The sequence below is a fragment of the Sitophilus oryzae genome, unplaced genomic scaffold (genome assembly GCF_002938485.1).
Source record: "Sitophilus oryzae breed Bouriz unplaced genomic scaffold, Soryzae_2.0 scaffold_1436_pilon_pilon, whole genome shotgun sequence".
NCBI lineage: Eukaryota > Metazoa > Arthropoda > Insecta > Coleoptera > Curculionidae > Sitophilus > Sitophilus oryzae.
The window spans coordinates 2,940,395-2,961,337 of NW_022146100.1; the positions used below are offsets into that span (position 1 = coordinate 2,940,395).

Below are 20,943 nucleotides of genomic sequence, written 5' to 3' on the forward strand. Positions count from 1 at the left end.
TGCTCCAAATACTAAAACACTGAATTTTGTATGGGCATTAGACAGTGTGATAAAAAGTAACACCTTAAAAATGATATTTCGTTTTTTAATAAATGCTTATTTATAACAACAGAGACTTTAATTTGATAACTTATTATTATATTGATTTCTGACTCAAATCCACATTTATTTATAATAATTTATTAACGAACACAATTAAGTATGTAAGTAATTAGTATATGGGCAGAAATAATGGTGTTATATTTAATTAATGGTATACTCTTTTATAAAGATTTAAATTGTTTTCTTTTTGCATACAAATGGGCTAGTAATATTATCGTTTTGCTAAAAACGATAATATTACTAGTCTGTACATTTTGTACATTTGTTGCTTTAAAAACAATCAAAAATGTCAATATTCCATGGATATATTGATAAATGAGGTCTAAATTATAAGAAAATGCATTTTCTACGAAAACTTGAAGGGATAGGTAAAAATGGTATAATACAATTTGATAGACAATTTAATTGTGCATCTGATTCTCCTAAAATATACAGGGCATTCTATTTAAATTAAAGAAGTTATTGCCGTTTGAAGCTAATAATTATTTAAAATAAATTTTTAGACACTCTGTATAAGGTAGTATTATTTTTATTATTGCAACACAATAACTGATCAATAAATAAACTTCATTAAATATTTAGTGTTAAAAACTTTGATACCCTGGGCGAAATGAAGCCTTAAAATTTTGACTGCAATTTCACAAAATTGAAAATATTTCAAAAACGGTAAGGTTTAAGTGTAATAAACCTTTATCATATTTACCTTTATTTTAGTCGTAGAAACTAAAACTGTAATAATATACAGGGTGTTCCATTTAAAAAAATACAACTTTGATATTTTTTATTTATTTGGGACACTCTGTATCTTGTAAAAATATTTTTAAATTGTAGCTCCAATAGTCCTTCAACGAACCCAAAACTTACAATTTGTAAAAATCTAATCGTTTAGCTACAATCCTCCGTGTCGTATGTGGTGAACAACCCTGTATACAGGATGGTCCGAACTGTATTCCGGAAACTTAAGCAGCATATTCTGCAGATAAAAATAAGTAAAAAGTTTATTATAAATGTATGTCCTAAAACACTTTTTTCGGAGATACAGGGTGTAGAAGTTCTATTTTTATTTCGATTTATACAGAAAATAGTTTTTCTTTAGTTGTGTTACTCATTATTACTCACCACTCATTACTCGTTATTCATTACAAATTATACTTTGCACGTATAAAACCAAAAGTTGTAGTCATTTCCGGTAAAACAGAAAGTGACCGAAAACAATTGAATACGTCAATCAATCCTAATTTATGTCATATACTAACATACCAAATCTCGTTTTTTTTATCTGCTAAAATAAAAAATTATAGGGGTGAGCTGATTTTAAGACGCACCCGGACGGACATCTTATTAAATCTTCAAATAGAAACACAGATAAATACGTCCTAGAAACTTTACAGTCAAGCACAATCGAAATCTTCAAATAAAAAGACAGATGCAAATTACTTAGCCTCTAGGAATAAATTAAAGTCGCTCACTAACCAATTAAATTGCTTTCTATGTCTCCATCGCCCCTTCCCTCTCTTTCTTTCTCACACTTCTTCTTTCTGTAAAATTCGGGCTTGATCTCATTAGTTTAGGGATCGTGAGGAGAGCAACGAGACGAAGATCGTGAAAGAAAAGACGAGCCACTAAAAAACAAATTAGGGCAATGGCAAGCGAACAAGTTGGAGACAAATAGTCATTGCCCAACTACGTAATTTAAGTAAAAAATAGATAAGTAATAGAGATACAGGATTGATATTGACAAATGTAATAAACTAGATGCTGAAGAGGATAAAAAAATATTAAAAAAAAATAAGTCGTATTTATAATATTGTTTTAATACTTTTAAAACTAAAATATGTAAAGAAATGTTAAGAGAAAATGGAAAAATTGAAGAAAAATTCCATATAAAAGCCGCATCAATAACTATATTGTGTACAAGGTGTCTCATTTTCTCCGAACTAACTGATTTTGCATTTCTCAACCCCTTTTATATCTCAGTTGTCTTATAACTTATCGAAAAGGTGAAAACTGAATCCTATACCGGGTGCGTCTCAAAAGTGGCTCACCTCCATAACTTTTTAAACGGTTTTATTTAGCTCGACCCGTACGGTATTTATTTATTTGTTTGTTTATTTGGGTCAAAATTAGAAATTGAAATTTAAGTACCTTCCTGTTGTCAGATTGATCTGAAATTTGGTACACACCTTTAGTTCCGATGACAATACAATATAGTATTATCAATAACATTGTAAATCTAAGATGGCCGCCGGTACAAAATGGCGGATTTCATATTTTTCCACAACCCCCTAAATATGGGTATCAAATGAAAGGGCTACACTAGTAGAATACTGTGATTATGACAAAATTTAAAATCCAAGATGGACGTCGTTACAAAATGGCGTATTAGGTGAGGGCATGAGTAGTCGTGTCCAGAACAGTTGTGTCCAAGATTGTGTGACGTTAGAAGGACAGATAAAAAAAATAGGTGATTAGATGTACCTACGTAGTTAGCGGTAGCTTTACCACCCAAGTTAAGGTAATAGGTTAAAACGTGCTGAGGACTGTATGACATTAGGGTGGCTAAAAATGTAATGTCGCAAGCGTTTTCCCCTCAAGATTGGGCGCCTCTTGTTGTATATTATAGCCTTGCCCCTCTACTGGACCGCTGGGGGGGTCGACCGTTAAAATGTCCATTACTCGTGGGAACAACATGGAAACAATAAATAAAAAAATAAACAAAAATAAAAACGAAACTGCTACACAACGAAAAAGAAGGCTCGAAAAGGCGAAAGAAAAGTATAGAACGAAACGTGCAAAAGAAAGTGAAAATGAAACCTATAGTCGACTACAGAAACGAAGAGAACGGTTAGCAACAGAAACACCTGAGCAACATGATGCCAGGTTAATAGCACAACGTGAGAGACAAAGGCAGCTGGTAGAGTCAGAAACATGAGTCCAGGCTAGCATCACAACGTGACAGACAGAGAGAGTTGTTAGCGGCAGAAACACCTGAGCGTCATGAGTCTAGGCTGGCATCACAACGAGAGAGACAAAGAGAGCTGTTAGCGTCAGAAACACCTGAGCGTCATGAGTCTAGGCTAGCATCAGAACGCGACAGACAGAGAGAGTTGTTAGCGTCAGAAACACCTGAGCGTCAGATTGTAATAAATTATCAGGTAAAAAACCATGTAATAATGATGCACTAAATAAATTAAATAGAATGAGGAATATTCGGTAGGCATTTCCGTTAAATACTAAAAAATAGAAAATAAAAAATCGGTAAATTTTTTTTTAAGTTGAACGGTTTTATCTTATGTGCACTGAAAACTAGAAAATAATAATAACAATTAGGTATTTTGAACTTCTAGTTCAGAAATATTTTAGTACTAGGCAGAATAGCTTTTAGGCATATTAGACTAAAATAAAAACGTGGGGCCCATTAACTATTGCTGTAATACTTTCTTCTATACTAAGTGTGGATTGCATCGACTTACTATAATCGTAACTGGAGATTTTGACAATCAATAACCAGCCGTGCCGGCTTCACCAGCGAACGCCGAGCTCATGATCTACCAAAGTATAAAGATATGCTTTGCCATAGGTAGGATTTCAGAGGTGCCCCACGTTTTTATTTTAGTCTAATATGCCTAAAAGCTATTCTGCCTAGTACTAAAATATTTCTGAACTAGAAGTTCAAAATACCTAATTGTTATTATTATTTTCTAGGTTTCAGTGCACATAATGGTAGTAAACAAAAATTTAATAATAGACAAGGTATCCATTTATAAGATACAGTTTTAATAAATTGTTATTTATTTGAAACACTATACCTTTTAACACTAACCTTTAAGAAATATTAGATTGAAAAAATCAGTTGCAAGTAGGCTACAGAAATTTTGCCGCATTAAGAAAGTAACAATGATGCTTTTGGCAATGTCTATTAGCAATATTTTTATTTTAATTAAGACAATACGTCCATTTTGCATCAGGCCCATTACCTCATTTACGGAAGACCAACCTGTACCATATCGCCGTCTTTAAATTAATAATAATATATATAATAATTATTTTTAATCACAATGTCACAATTACACGTTATTCAGTTTTTAATATAGAGTCAAGTCCTCATACCATATATCACAATTCAACTGCTTTTTACTTCAATATAAGTTTAGAGCCAAGCCGATTGTGCAACCAAGTTAAAATCAATATCCCATAAACAACTAATATCCTTTTTGCGTCATCCTTGTATCCCGTTCCAACTTGAAATTAATTAATATTGTACGTAGCTTTGCAATTTCTCCTTGTATTATTTGCCATTATTAGATCGAGGAGACTAACGTACGTACACGCAAACGGTTTCCAACTTGTCAGCAAGTTTCACCATAAAAGTAAGATAACTGAAAGTGTTCGAAGTAATTAAAACATATACACTCTTCAAATTTTGATGTATTTTAAAATTTTATATACTGTGTTCTAGTTGATCGATTTTGATGATCTTTTTAGCAATTTGTAGCGAAATTATTTGACTTTTTAGTATCTATTTCTAAATTAAAAACGAAGGTCCCCATCCGTCAATTATACGAGGAAGCACAAAATATTGTTATTTTGGTGAAAGTTTGATACACCCTGTGAAATATGTTAAGACAGCAAAGAATTTATAAATATTTTTTTAATATCTAGATATATCCTTTCTCTATAGTTTGTTTTTTGGTTCGTCTCAATAGCTTCATTTTTGTTAGAGATATTCGCTGTTGAAGTAGACACTAACATGTTTTCGTAATTTTTACATTAAAACCATGTTAAGCTCACGCACACTGGTGCAATCACGGCCGCGATCACGATCACGATCACGATCAGTGCAGCGATAACACCTTGTAGGTATACATAGCAAAATAAAATTACACTAAATCACCACAATACACCAAAACACTTTTACTTTTACACTGGACGCGTGTTTCGCTAACCATGTTAGCATCATCAGCAGATGATTATAAACTAAAGTACAATCTACAAGTTGGGCGTTTATATACTCACCCAGTAGGTACCCAGTGGGCGTGGCAAAATCTAGCCAACCGAGTCAGAGCCAACTGAGCGTAACAGTTAATTTCCGCCACTAGAGTAGTAGGAACAAAGAACTTGAAGGAATTGGACCGTTGACTCTGTTCATACTATCTTTACATTTATTAATTCTGATGCTTTCATATGCATCTAATTGCCTGTAATTTGAGACTTGTTTAATTAATTCTAAATTATTAAGATCTATACAATGTTCTTTATCAACAATATGTTCGGCAACGCAAGATTTATCCGATCAACCATATCTTATCTGAGCTAAATGTTCTTTAAATCTAGTTAATATTGATCTTCTAGTTTGCCTTCTTCTAGTTGTATTTCTGATTACAATCTTTACAAGAAATTTCATAAATACCCGACTTTTCCAGTGTAGGTGTTTTATCCTTGGGATTACCTAATAATTGTTGTAATTTATTATTAGCACTATACACAAATTTATAATTGGCATTCTTAAAAATTCCTTTTAGACCACGGGATAACTCTCTATCAAACGGTATTGAAAAATATTTAGACGTATCTTTCTCCACTTGAAAAGACGAATTTTCAGAAATCATTAACTTATACCTACGTTTTCTAATTAATTTATCAACTAGTGAAGGAGAATATCCATTACACTCAGCTACATTCCTAATGTAATCTCTTTCTATTTCATATCTTTCGTTGGAAAGTGGGAAACTAAGTAATCTATGAACTAAGAAATTTAAACTAGCCATTTTATGTTCAACACTATGATGTGATTCATTAGGAATATATCTGCGTGTTGTGGTATTTTTCCTATAGATATCAAATTCCAGGCAATTATTAGTATTTCTAATAACTAATACATCTAGAAATGGTAATCTGTCGTTGTTCTCAATTTCATGCGTAAATTTAATGGAAGGAAAACGATTATTTAACTTAGAAATAAAATTATCTATGGTGTCTGAATGTGTGTCAAAAACAGCAAAAATATCATCCACATACCTAAACCATACTCTTGGAAAATAGTCAAACTGATTCTTAGCCTCCACTTCAAACCTGCTCATGAATAAATTAGCCAAAAATGGAGACAATGGATTACCCATTGCTGTACCTTCCCGCTGTTCAAAAAAGTTGTTATTATGTATACCGAAAAAAACATTCTTAAATATTTACCTACAATATTTAAACTTAAACAATAAAAATGTGTACATATTTATGTGCCATCCAATCCAATTGCAATTCTAATGTTGGCCCAAACTTTTTATTTTTAATTGTACTATTTTTGTAGCTTAGATCGCATGAATCATATAGAATTTTGTGTATTTTTACAACCTCAACTAGATACTGTTAACTCCATTTCTAAATTGCAACAAAAAGTAGCGTACAAAATAGCAAGCTCTTGGCCGCGCCTACGTGGAGATCGTGATCGCGGCCGTATTCGAACCAGTGTGCGTACAGCTTTAATAGTATCATTAAATTTACTGCTCAATCACAATTCTGTCAATCATGATACGCACTTTATGTAATATAATATATTTATATACTCGGAAAACTTTAATTACAACAGTATAAATAATAATAATTAGTCAATTTACTGATATCATTTCTTTACATGTTACTCCCAAACAACCATATTTCAACAGCTTAAAACAAACAATATATCACAACAATCGTCACAACATAATATCACAACAATATCACAACATATATATCAGGGCGTTTTTGAACCGATCGGCAAATCTGCCGACCGGTGAATTTGCCGATCAAAATTTTAATTTTACAGGGCTAGATTGATGCGGTAATATAATAAGGAAATATAATTTTTATTATTGCAACACAATATCTGATCAATAAATAATCCTCAGTAAATATTTAGTATTAAAAACTTTAATACCCTTGGAGAAATGAAACCTTAATTATTTTACTGCAATTTCATAAAATTGAAAATATTTCAAAAAGGGTAAGGTTTAAGTGTGATAAACCTTAACCAAATTTGCCTTTATTTCAATCGTAGAATCCAAAAATAGAATAATATACAGGTTGTTCCATTTAAAAAAATACAACTATAACATTTTTTACTTATTTGGGATCTTGTAAAAATATTTTCAAATTGTAGCTCTAATAACCCTTCAACGAACCTAAAATTTAAAATTTGTAAAAACCTAATCGTTTAGCTACAATACTCCGTGTCGTATGTGGTGAACAACCCTGTATAAATTTCAATAAACAACAAAACTTGTCGACGAAAGGTTTACCTTCCAATAAATCAGATCCAACTTAAATAAACGTTCCTATTTTTCATTTCCTCTTGCATTAATTTCATTTTGAACCCTTATCTAGGAGAGCCATTTTTTATTGGGACTCGACTACGTGACCATCTTTTTCCTCTTGTGTAAACCATTTATATTAGCCGAGCAGGACGATCCGTTTGGACCTATCCAGACCGATATAATCCCAACCAATCATATTTTCCAGTTTCCAGAGAAGATTTGCGAGATGACGCCGATGAACCGGACGAACGTACCTATATATCGGACTTTAAAAAATATATATTTGGAATTTATCTCCTCAATAAAGATTTAATCTTTTTATGGGTGTACAGATAAATCAGGCAGATAAAACAAAAAATATAACTGGTGTTAAATATGTTTTTTTTTATAAATCCAACACACTTATATTGACATTCTATGAATGGATTGTGGTTTATGTGGCTAAAAGTATACACTCAGAGAATAGGTACATTAAAGAAATGCTAACTTCATGTTAAAAAATGGAAACAGACGCCACCTGGTGTCGCCTGGCAGTACTAGCTAAATTGAGGGGAATTGGAGGGGCGGGGCTTAAAAGAGGGGAAATTTAAAAAAAAATATTTTTATAAGTATCACTGACTGACTGTTTAAAGTTAATAAACATATTTTTATTACTTTAATATAATTTAATGTATTAAAAATATGTCTATTAACTTTACACAGCAAATCAATGATATTATTAAAGACTTATTATTTTCAGAGAAAATTCATAGTAAATAAATTACACATTAGTAAACAATATCATTTATTTTTTAGAGCTGCGATTTATATTACAATAATATTGAAATATATATATATTTTTTTTAACAATGAAAAAGAATATCCCGGAACCTGAAAAAGAAAGATGATCAATTAATGACTTAAATTAGTTCAAAATACATTTTGCAAATAACTAGTGAATTGGAAAGATAAACATACTATTAAAAAGACATTTTAGTAGTATGTTATCATCAATTTACTGATAATACATTACATAAGTATATAATAGGTAAATAACATGTATAAGGCACTATGATACAACTACCTGTATCATGATAACACACTAATATGACAAAAAATATATGCTAATTTAAATTCCTTTAATGATCTAATGAAACACTATCTAGCCTCAATGCATGCCATTCCAAAGGCAAAAAAAACTGTTATACCAAATAAATATAAGCTGAATAAAACATAAACCAAGCCAACGTGCATAACAACCAAAAAATACTTTTATCAGATCATACCCTTGGATATATTATGTATTTTATATATCGCACATCCCGTTCAAAAGTTTACTAACTCAAAATAGAGAATATAGAGAACATTGTCAGGAGAAGTAAAAGAAAATTTAAGTTAAGGCAATATGCTCCTTTTTGCATATTAACGGCCAAATAATATAATGTTGATGTAATAAAATTTTACTGGCATCCTTCTGAGGTATAAATCAGATTAAAAGGACATTGTTTTTTTAATAATTGTGTGTTTTGTAAACATTTTTTGAAGACAATACAGTTTTGAACGGGCTGTGCGATATAAACAAGGATCTTCATCATCTTTCTATTATTTGAGGTTAGAAAGTATTTAAATAATATAAAACAGAATCAAAATCATTTTTCATCATAAATTATAGAGGTACTTACGTGTTTTGATATTATTATCAGGAAATAATACGTTTAGTTAAACAGGTACGCTGCCAGGCAAGTTCTACCGGCGGGTCTTTGCAAGAGTTGAAATCTAAAAATACAAAAATACGTTTACATCTTAGTTGTATTTACGAATAAAGTATTTGTGTGTAATTTCTGACTTACCAATTAACTGAATAATCGCATTAAATACATCCAAATGGTAATTTAATATTGTAAAAAGCAAAATTGTTTTAAATCACTTGCCAGGACAGCCCGGCCAGCTTCTTTGTTGACAAAATGGCCGCGGTATCATGATTTAAGCAATGTGAGTGACAAAGAAAGCCAATGCCTGGCAGATGTTGCTTTCTTTGTCGTTGATCCTGGCACGTTTAAATTTGACTGTTGCCTGTTTTCCCATACAAGTGACACCCCCGTGTATACACTAATAATATACCGGGTGTTGCATCGTCAAGCGGGACATAGGAAATACCATGTAAATTTTAATGGGGTCAATTATTGGCTTCCCTAATTATTTTAGAGAATAATTCTATTTAGGTTTATTGAAGAGCACTAAAACCCACATTCAAAAGAATAACTTTAGATATTTTTAATTAGCCCGTTTACGAGTTATCGCCGATTTCTTTTTAAATATTTCTCCTTTCTTATGGCCCTGTATTTACTTATGAGCACCAGTCAAGGTAAAAGATAACTGTCAAATGAAGTTGTCATTTCAGAAATTTATCTATTTAGTGCTTTATTATTATTATTAAAAACTCATACCTACATCGAAAATATTAGCCATGAATTACACTACCGAAGAAAAAGTATTGATGATTAAATGGTATTATCAAGGAAATAGTTATCAAAAGGTGTCGGACATGTTTGCTGCTCTGTATCCGAATAGACCGATACCTGGAAAATCTACAATCGCAAGGAATATCCAGAGATTTGAGACCAAAGGTACCCTAATAAATAACTGCAGATGTGAAGCAAGGCAGGAACAAAGAGAAGATGCAAGAAATGATACCGACTTGGAAGTTTTATTGTGCGTGGAAGAGAACGATGGAAAGATCAGCACAAGGAAACTTGAGGATGAAATAGGAATAGATCACACTACAGCGTTTCGAATTTTGAAACGACATAAATACTATTCCTTCAAATATGAAAAGCACCAAGAACTACGAGATGGGGACGAAATACGGCGGCAGGCGTTTTGTTTTGATATGATGGAAAGAGCAAACACGGATAGGGAATTTTTAAAAAACATATGTTTCACTGACGAATGCACGTTTACCTTAAATAATGAACCCAATGTTCAAAATTATCGATATTGGAACAAAGAACACAGGTTTGTCGTAACACAGGTTTGTCGAAAGGAAGGTTTGAACCCAGCGAGAACACAGGTTTGTCGAAACAAGGACGCAATATCCACAGAAAGTAAATGTTTGGGCAGGGATATTCGGACCAATATTATCGGGCCATTATTTCTTACGCGAAATTTAAATGCAGAATATTATTTGGAACTACTCGAAAATTATATTTTACCTGCTTTACATGATGCCGCTAGGGAAAATCAGGAAGTTTGGTACCAAATGGATGGCCGCCCGGCACATAGTACCCTGGCTGTTCGGGAATATTTAGACAATAGTTTTAACGGAAACGTTATTGGCCTAAATCAGTAAATTGGCCAGCAAGGTCTCCTGATATTTCGCCAAATAATTTCTTTCTCTGGGGCCATTTAAAAAACAGAATATACAAGGAAAAAAATACCCAAATCTAGACGAGTTAAAAAAGTTATTCTTTTGAATGTGGGTTTTAGTGGTCTTCAATAAACCTAAATAGAATTATTTATTTAAATTATTTATCCCATTAAAATTTACATGGGATTTCCTATGTCCCTTCCGACGATGCAACACCCGGTATAACATACTTACAAAAAAAGGAAAAAGAAAAAAAAAATAAATTGGAAATAAATATCATTAAAGTATAATATTAAAGTAATAAAATTTCTTCATTTTACTAAAAAAAATACCTATAAAATAGCAGATAAAACCAAAACTTTAATATAATTTAATTTGATCGTATTTTTTACAGTTCAATAAACACCCCTTGTTTTATCATTCCTTGTGGAATTTTCAATTAATATCGACATTGTTTTTAATTATTTTTGTTTTATTTATGTTTTTTTTTCAAAGCAATGGAAAATAATTACGAATTCCTTTGTTTTTGATATGTTTGCGTTATGCTTTCGAAAACCATATTTTAATTTGAATAATTATTATTCCAACGAAACAGCTTTGTAGAAATCGATGTTTATATTAAATTATTAATAAAACACGCGTTTATAATTTATTTTGATTTAGAGTATATGACAATAAATTTCGTTAGACGGTCTTTCAATTTGGCACTTGTTTTTGCGTTAATATTTTGATTGTGCGGCATGAAAATATTGCAAAATTATCAACAATTTTTAATTAAGTATTCGATAATTTTAAAATTCTAAATTAATTTGTATAAAACAGCAAATATATACACAAAAATATTATATATTTGATGATGTGGTACACGGAAAGGAGAATACTTGGTTTAATGCTATTAATTTTAATTTGGAGCATATGTTAGATTTGTATATACTCAAGTAGATGTCTTTAAATGTAGAATATGGAATTCTTGATCAGAATTGCTTAAATTGATCAAATATATATTTGTCTTGAAAAGATAGCTACATTTCGAGAAATGGAATGGTTAGGTTAAAATGATATAGTATTGAATTATGCTTTTGGCAAATTTAACTTGAATTTTCAGAGCTTAAATTGGAAAGTCCAATATTTTTAGTGAAAGATTAAATATTCTCAAAGCAAGAATACGTAAGCATACTCCAAACAAATAAGACTTTCAAAATACGACGCCGTAATCTAAAATTAAGTCGATATCTTTTTGCTTCTGAATCGATGTAAGTTAAGTCAAAGTTTATAATAAGGTGGGTGGTCCATGGAAGGCCACTGTAACGAATAAACAGTTTTTATTAGTTAATTTACTGGATAAATGAAAGAAAGAAATTATTAATTAACACTTTGTTGTATTGCGAGGCATATACATTACTTTTTCTAGATGTAATCACTATTTATTAAACTTAATTTTATTAAGCTTTTCCTAAAGGCCTTGCAAGGAACAGGGCTCCATACAAGGCCAATATTATAAATCAGTCTTTCAACTTAAAACTAGAGTTGTAACCAACCCAAACCAAACACCCTGTAGCTTCGAAACAAAGCGGAATCGGACCTATGTTGATATGAAAAATAAATCTTATTTTTACGTGAAGAATCTCCCCACGAGAGATTGCACATGTTTTTTGAAACACCCTCTACAATAATCCGAATAGTAATCGCTTAAATTAAAAAAAATCATTCTTTCAGGTGAACCAAAGTGAACCGTCTCTATTCCGTAAACTGAACCAACGTGATTGGACAGATCTGCAGTTGGAGCTCAAACTGTCTTTCATCCACTTCAACGAAGGTAGACTGGTTCTACAGTGTGTCGCAGAAATTGCTTCCATCTACCATGAAGTAGCTGAGTTAGAATTAGAAAGTCTCAGACATCCAGTGCCTGCTAGAGGTAAACCAATTGAAATAAATTTATAAAAAATTATTAAAAAGTATAATTTAATAGATTATTGGAAGTGTAAGATAGTGTCTTTTTCAAAATTAATTATACTATAATAATATAATATATAATTCCCTTAGCACTCCCATAAAGCCACGGTACTTACTATGTACGTACCGTGGTAGTGGTTATATGTCAACGAAAGTGGTGTTAAGAATTGTACTAAGTATCTATGAAAGTAATACCATTACAAGACGTAATGTAATGAAACCTAAGATCTAAATCATATTCTAAATATTAAATCGACCTGAATGTTCTTAACAATCTAACCACTAAACATAGTCTGTACGATATTACTTAAGATGTACGTTATTATTTAAGACTGAAAATGTTTTAGATGTTAAATGTAAAACTAGAACTTAAATCTACACTTAGCTGTCCTTTATGTAATCTTGCTTCAAACAGTAACAGCGTGAGGTGGTCTCGCATCTCTATACTCGGCCATCCAATACATCAAAAGGGGCCAGAATGAGGACACCATGAATTGGAACAGCCGTAACTACTAACTAGCTTATGGATGGGAACGAAGCAGCATGGGGCTCAAGCTACATCCACGCTGGGGCACTTTATATGCAAGAAAAATCATTCCTACTGGGGACACTCGTCCACAGGGCATCCGTACATAGGATAATGGTACAAGGGAATACTACCCGTACCTTGGACACAGTCCGTCCATAAGACCCTAAAAATACGAAACTCTTGTACCTCGAAACACTGCCGAGGGCTCAATAATAGACAAAAGAACTGTCCTTTCTTCCATTTAACATTCTGGAGGACAACAGCAAAAGTACACCAACGTGTCAGCAAAATACAAATACGAGTTAAGGTGGGTCAATCCAAAACTCTACCCTAAAAATATTCAATAATAATATCGAATCTATAAAGATAATATCTCATCTTTACCTGTTGCTTCGAAATGGCAGCTGATTCAGATTTTGCAGCAAGATTTAAATTATTACCGTTTCTAAAAGCCGGGTGAACAAATGTGAGGTTAAGCGCGGAGAGCGACCTTGACATGTAACAAGGATCTTGACAGCGCGCGCCTCCACAGAACACTGAAACGATAGCAGGGTTGGCGACTAGGGTACGTAAAAATTACGCCAAGCGTGCCAAATAAATTATCAGGCCTGAACGATACAGAATCCGGTGATGATAGGCCAGACATCATATCTTATATATAAAAAAGACATGTAACGAACTAAAAACGTTACACTAGAAAAGATCCACTCATCCAGTCCATTCATTATTATTGGGTATATCTGACCAAAATAATCCAGTCATGATATTAAAATTAAATAACATTTTGTAATGCGTTGTCAAAAATTTTCAAGATACGTACGTAGTACGTACTCGCATGTACGTCCGTAGTGAAGTCCTACAATGTACGTACATGGGGCACGTACTATGTACGTACACTTTTGTACGTACATAGTACGTCCCTAATTGGTCCCGGGACGTACCGACGTAAAATGGACATAAAATATACGTCCCTGGGACGAACTGTGCTGTATGGGCTAGTATGTCGAAAGACTTTAGGTTTTCTATACATTTAAATAAAATTTTGTATTTTACTTGAATTGTATTTCTTTAAAATGAATGCCCTAACCACTCATTTTCTTTTATTTTTCAGTCAGCGCGCCGTCAAACACAGCAACGAAGTCTTCTGGAAAAATTAACTTCACAGTGCAACTCCTACTGAGTTTGTTCAACTTGTGTTTTGTTTGTTTTGGTTCACTCTAGGTCATTCTGGTTAAAAACACTTTTAATAAAACAATCTACGCTATTTTAAAATTAGTTAATTACAATTTACTTTTTTATTAAATACGGTAAAGTGTTAAGGTACGGACACACTGCTAGATCAGGTGCTTTGTACTAGAGATGCACAAAATTCTAAAAGATCGATATTGTGAATCGATAAAAAAATGTGTTGTACAAATCGATAAAAAAATTCATACTCCAAAATATGAGTGCTTCCCATGCCATTTTATAAAAAGTAAAATAACCCATCTTACTGTAGAAATACAGTATAAAAACTGAAGAGACAATAAAAATACATATTACCCCCAAAATGGATCATAAATGTCATAATTATTTAAACTCTCTAATAGTATAATAATGCTATTTAGCAAGAAATAGTCGCAGTTAACTTAAAAAATTCACAAAAAAAAATATTAAAATTTAGACGTAATATATATGGATATGCACAATTTTTTGCACTATCTATACAAAGTATCTAGTATATTGATATTCTGGAATATCGAATAATTGTGCATCTCTATCTTGTACATTAATTTACATTTGTATGTGTATGTATTACGCTTTGTATTTTTAGGGAAAACTGTAATATAAATAATTTTTTATGATGAACGTAGTATTTTTTTGCAATTACCTCTATTATTACATATTAGTAATTTAATTAGTCATAAGATTTTAACCAAATTTGGTACTTGCATGAATGAATTTTGGTAGAGACCTTGGGTTAGCTATTATAAAGAAGAAGAAGAAAGTCTACTTAAACAAGGACTGTATATATTCTAAAGGACTGTTCGATCGCGTCAAATCGCCGCTGTCGTAGTCGCCGTGGAATGCTACGTCACGCGCTGACCAGCGCTCCACAGTGCGGCGGATGGTTATTCTAGCGGGACAAAATCTCAGGAGCAATGTTTGGGACTTAAAATCTAAGAACGTAGCAAATGGTCTAATATATAGCAACTATATAGAGTTAAATTTATTTATTTATTAACAACTTAATTTATTAATAAATAAATACAAGATAATAAAACTATGATATTATTCGTACATGACACACAAAAACCGTATTGTAAACTATTGCCAAATACATAAAATTATGATATCAAAAAACTCTTTAGCAGTTTTTTTTAATTAATTTGTAATCTTGTGACACCCTCTATAAAATACATAAAATTATGATATCAAAAAACTCTTTAGCAGTTTTTTTAATTAATTTGTAATCTTGTGACACCCTCTATAATTTATTTTAAAAAAATATATTTTATTTTGAAAATATGATAAATAAAGATAGATAATAAATAAGATAGATATTTTAATTTTAATTTTAACACTCGGTAATTGTAAATTCATATATAGTAAGTATCTGAGACAATTTTTTAAACTCAGCGCCTTTTGATGGAGTTGTTTTGTTTTTATACTATCCGATTGAAATGAATCTTTTTGGGCATTCACCTGTTAAGCTTGAACTCCCTGTGACTGTGGCTACCTGTGTTGGTAACTATTGGTAACTCAAAAGATCTACATCATTCAATATATCGATATTTGAAAAAAAAGTGAAAGTTTGATATCTGCAGAACAAAGGCACGAAGCATTTTAACAAATAATATACATACAGTAGAAAAGTACATACCGTTGGCAATCTTCAACATAATTTGGCTTTCTAATACAATGTATAAGCACTTGTAAATATTTTGTTTTCGTATGATCTCTGCCTTGCTGAGCAGAAAACGACCAAATTTGGTTGATAAAAATGTATCGAAATACAAAGAATATTCATGCATTTTTGTATTAATTGGAATGTCTACTATTTATTCTTATCAGTACACATATTTTGGCTTATTTCTAACCAAACGCTTTTGTCCCGCTAAATTTATCTTCCAACGCACTGTGCGCTCGTCCGTCAAATGCAAAAATAACTGTCACTGTCTAAAATCTTTAGCGCCAACTTCAACTAGGTCAGTAGATGACGTAAAAAAACTGACAGTGCAGGAAGATAGAAATCGAACTATCCTTATCTCTATAGTATCCTATGCTACTTAAAAAGTTATTCAATGTCAAATGTCAAAATTTTTGATTTTTGGATATTTCTCGTAAACGGTAAATTTTTTCAAAAAATAGTTCGGACCAAAATTGTAGATTATAAAATTGTCTGCAATAATTGTCCTTACACTTTTTTTCCTAATAATTACCACTTCTGAGATATTGAGCTTCAAAATATCGATCGAGTTATGATCTATACAATACTGAACCAAAAGTCGACATAAGCCCACGGCCACATAGAAAGCGTTTTTTGCGTATTTAGCGTGGAGCGTCTTTGGCGACTAAAACAAAATAACAGGATTATATAGGAGTGGCCCCACCAAAGGCGTGTAGCGTTCGGCGTGTCTCGCAAAAAACGCAAATGAAAACAAATCAGTTTGTTTTCTGTAGCGTCTTTAGCGTTTTCTAAGATAAAACCCCGTCATAGACGGACGTTATATTTAATAATACAATAAAAATAAATTAAATAGTATGCATTTTTTTTCAGTTTAGGGTATTATCTAAAAATATTTTTATAAAGAACATCTACTGTTTAGGAAGATTCTATTAAATTGAAAAATTTGAAGGAAATGTTTGAAAAAGTGTAGTTTGAAATGTTGAAAAAGTAATAAATTAAAAGAATATTTTCTTACGCGTAAAAATTAGTTTTCTTATGTGTAAAAAGTGTTTTTTTCTGCGTATTTTTTTTTTAACAGAAACAAATAGTTTTTGACGCGTAAAAAATAGTTTTTTACATGTAAAAAATAGTTTTTTTACACGTAAAAAAAGTTTTTGACGTGTAACAAATAGTTTTTTATACGTAAAAAATATATTTTTTTGCGTAACAAAAGGTTTTTTTACCAGAAACATTAAGTTTTTGACGGTAAAAAAAATATTTTTTTACGTGTAACAAATAGTTTTTTACACGTAAAAAATATTTTTTTGGGTAAAAAAGTTTTTTTACCAGAAACATTAAGTTTTTTAGTAGAGTTTTTTAGTAAGTAAAAATTAAGTTTTTACGTGTAACAAATAGTTTTTTAAAAAAAAGGTTTTTTACCAGAAACAATAAGTTGTTGACGCTTAAAAAAAGAGTTTTTTACGTGTAACAAATAAATTTTTACACGTAACATATTTTTATACGCGTAAAAAATAGTTTTCTACGTGTAACAGTTTTATTCGCGTAAAATAATAAAAATAGTTTTTTACGCGTAACAAATGTTTTTTTACACGTAATAATTTGATTCACTTTTACAAAATTTGTATTAAAATATGAATATTTTTGATAAACACGTGTACTGCTCACACATACAGTAGTAGTTATAAAAAACATTTTTGGTAAACTCTGTCTCAAATAGTTTCTGAAAAAAAAATATTTTTTTAAAGGTCCCATTAAATTTATATCTCCGAAACTAAAGTTTCAAAAAAAGTCATACTATACAAGAAATTCATTTACCCAGTAGTAGTTATAAAAAACATTTTTGGTAAACTCTGTCTCAAATAGTTTCTGAAAAAAAAATATTTTTTTAAAGGTCCGATTAAATTTATATCTCCGAAACTAAAGTTTCAAAAAAAGTCATACTATACTAGAAATTCATTTACCCAGTAGTAGTTATAAAAAACATTTTTGGTAAACTCTGTCTCAAATAGTTTCTGAAAAAAAAATATTTTTTTAAAGGTCCCATTAAATTTATATCTCCGAAACTAAAGTTTCAAAAAAAGTCATACTATACAAGAAATTCATTTACCCAGTAGTAGTTATAAAAAACATTTTTGGTAAACTCTGTCTCAAATAGTTTCTGAAAAAAAAATATTTTTTTAAAGGTCCGATTAAATTTATATCTCCGAAACTAAAGTTTCAAAAAAAGTCATACTATACTAGAAATTCATTTACCCAGTAGTAATAAAAAACATTTTTGGTAAACTCTGTCTCAAATAGTTTCTGAAAAAAAAATATTTTTTTAAAGGTCCGATTAAATTTATATCTCCGAAACTAAAGTTTCAAAAAAGTCATACTATACTAGAAATTCATTTACCCAGTAGTAGATATAACAAACATTTTTGGTAAACTCTGTCTCAAATAGTTTCTGAAAAAAAAATATTTTTTTTAAAAGGTACTTCCACATTTCTTGCCTTTTCTTCTTTTCCTTTCTCTATTATTATTCATTCTATTAATGCCCTCCTAATACCCTACTTTCCTCCAGATTTCATATTTAATATTTAATGATATTTAATATGCATAAGATGCAATAGGGAATAGTCATCAAAACCAAATTTCTTATATCACCCAGATACCAATATCATCTAAATATCAACGTAAGTCTAGAAATTATTTGGAAAAAAAACAAATAAAAATAAAAACTTCTACACCCTATATCTCCAAAACGGGCTTAATTTTAGGACATAAATATATATGAACTTTTTTACTTATTTTATCTGCACAATATGTACCCGAAGTTTCCCAATTACAATTCGGACCACCCTGTATAGGATTATAAGAATCATATGATCTTCGTTAATAAACTATTAAATATATGCCTTTGGTACCTTTGTTTTGCACCTTAGATAGTATGGTCCGGTCAGTCTATTTGTATTAATTTGTCTGTGGATTTCATTTTTCAACTGGCATTTAGTATTTTTTTTTATTAAAAGTGACTATTAAGTGAGTATTTTTTTATTAAAAGCTTAACTTAAACCAAAATTCCTAAAACAAGGCATCTTGTAAGAGCAGCAAAAGCCTTTTTTTATTTTTGTCTAGATTTTACTGTTAAGTTCATCTGGTTTTTTCCTTTTTCTCCTTCGCACACACGCTGCTTCCCGTTTAAATGGCGAACACAAAGTAAGTAAACCAGAAAAGTACAATAAAATGTAAAAGCCGGAAAATGTCTGCATGCCAGGCTGCAGGAGTTGTAGCGACTGAAATTCATCGCAGATTATTACAAAGGCAAGGTAGGATCCTTAAAGGTTCAATTTCAACGTTAAAATAGAAAAGTAGGTCGAATAATAACCCTTCGATGTTTCAGCGTTCGTTCATAAACAGTACCTAGATAAAATATTTTTAGTTTAATTAAATATAAAAAAATTATATAAAAGTTTCATGCCTTGAACTGCTAATATAGAAATTAATTCCACGCTGTGTTCGAAATAATGTGGATCAACCTGCTCTCACTACCGGTTTGGGGGCCCTACCCCATCATCAGGTGAGCTTGGCTCGTTTCCACAATATGTCGAGCACAGCGCAGAGTATATAAACACGACTTGTCGTAAAGTAGCGGTAAAGCTGCGTATAAATATGTCGAAACGAGTGCGAGAGACGCCCGAGACGAGTCAACCTCAAGCGGATTTGAGGTTGACTCGTCATATTTGGACGGGGTCTGAGCTTCGAGCCGAGTCAATGCCCAGCCGGACGGCGTTGTCTCCGTTTTTTCCGGAGCCTTTGGCGAACCATCAAAAGGATTGGGGCGTCTATTTAACCAGTGGCGTATACACCGCTGCTCCGCGGAACAAGGGCCTCGAGTCTCAATGGGCTCGGATTCCACATCCCATTTTTATATAAAAATAAATAATGCTTTCCTTTATTTTTAATAATGTTAATTATGCATCCTAACTAGAAAGATGCAATTTTGTCTTCTCTAAAATAGTATAGGTATGTTAGCCAAAGTAGGTAAATCTCATATACAAAGATTTATTAGTGATTTCTTTTAAAAAAACATGAAAATTTTATGAAAAATGAATAAACGTAATGAACTTTTCGTCGAGTTATTAACGGCTCAAACGTAAATTATGCGCTATTTCTGCTCTAAACAGGAATTAAAGATGTAAAGCAAGTCGAATTAGGTCTTATCTTACAGCGCTTTCAGATGGAACGGAGCGTCCGTGACGGACCGTCCGCGACTTCGAGCAAGTACCATGAGCTTATATGAACAATTTCACATAGGTCGCGTATACTCCGTCCGGATGAGCTATCTTGAAAAAACATCCGTGCGGACGCTCTGCGCGTACGGTCCGCTCCATCTGAAAGCGCTGTTACTCTATTTAAAGTTTTTATAGATATACAAACCACATACAAAATATATTATTGAATAAAATAATTAAAGATTAAAAAAAACGGCATTGGCAGAAGGCTCCGCCGCCGCTGCCGTGCCGTTATCTCCAGGTATCTCAGTCGGCGTTCTCCAGTTTTTTTTAATGTAAACAGTCCGAATATAATTTAAATTTATCATGAATTCCTTTAATTTATCTAGCTTGTTTTTTTACCTATTTTGAAATTAAACAAACATATACAGGGTGTTTCAAAAAACATGTTCCATCTCTCGTAGGAAAGTTCCTCACGTAAAAATAAGATTTATTTTTTATATCAACCAATCCAATTCTGCTTTGATTCGTAGCTACAGGTGGTTAAAATAGGGTTCCCAACCGTCCTCTATTCCAGAAACAGTCCTCTTTTTGATCTGATTGTCCTCTTTTCTCTCATGTAT

General features: G+C 31.6%; 1 protein-coding gene across 1 annotated transcript in view; it reads left to right on the forward strand.

Moving 5' to 3' along the window:
- Positions 1-15,028, forward strand: part of LOC115876439 — a 127,434-nt gene extending 112,406 nt beyond the window's left edge. Inside the window, exons 5-6 of the mRNA XM_030892210.1 lie at positions 12,451-12,649; positions 14,328-15,028. Coding sequence (XP_030748070.1) covers positions 12,451-12,649; positions 14,328-14,437 — 309 coding nt within the window. The 3' untranslated portion in view covers positions 14,438-15,028. The remainder of the gene's footprint in view (positions 1-12,450; positions 12,650-14,327) is intronic.
- The last annotated feature ends 5,915 nt before the right edge of the window (positions 15,029-20,943 follow it).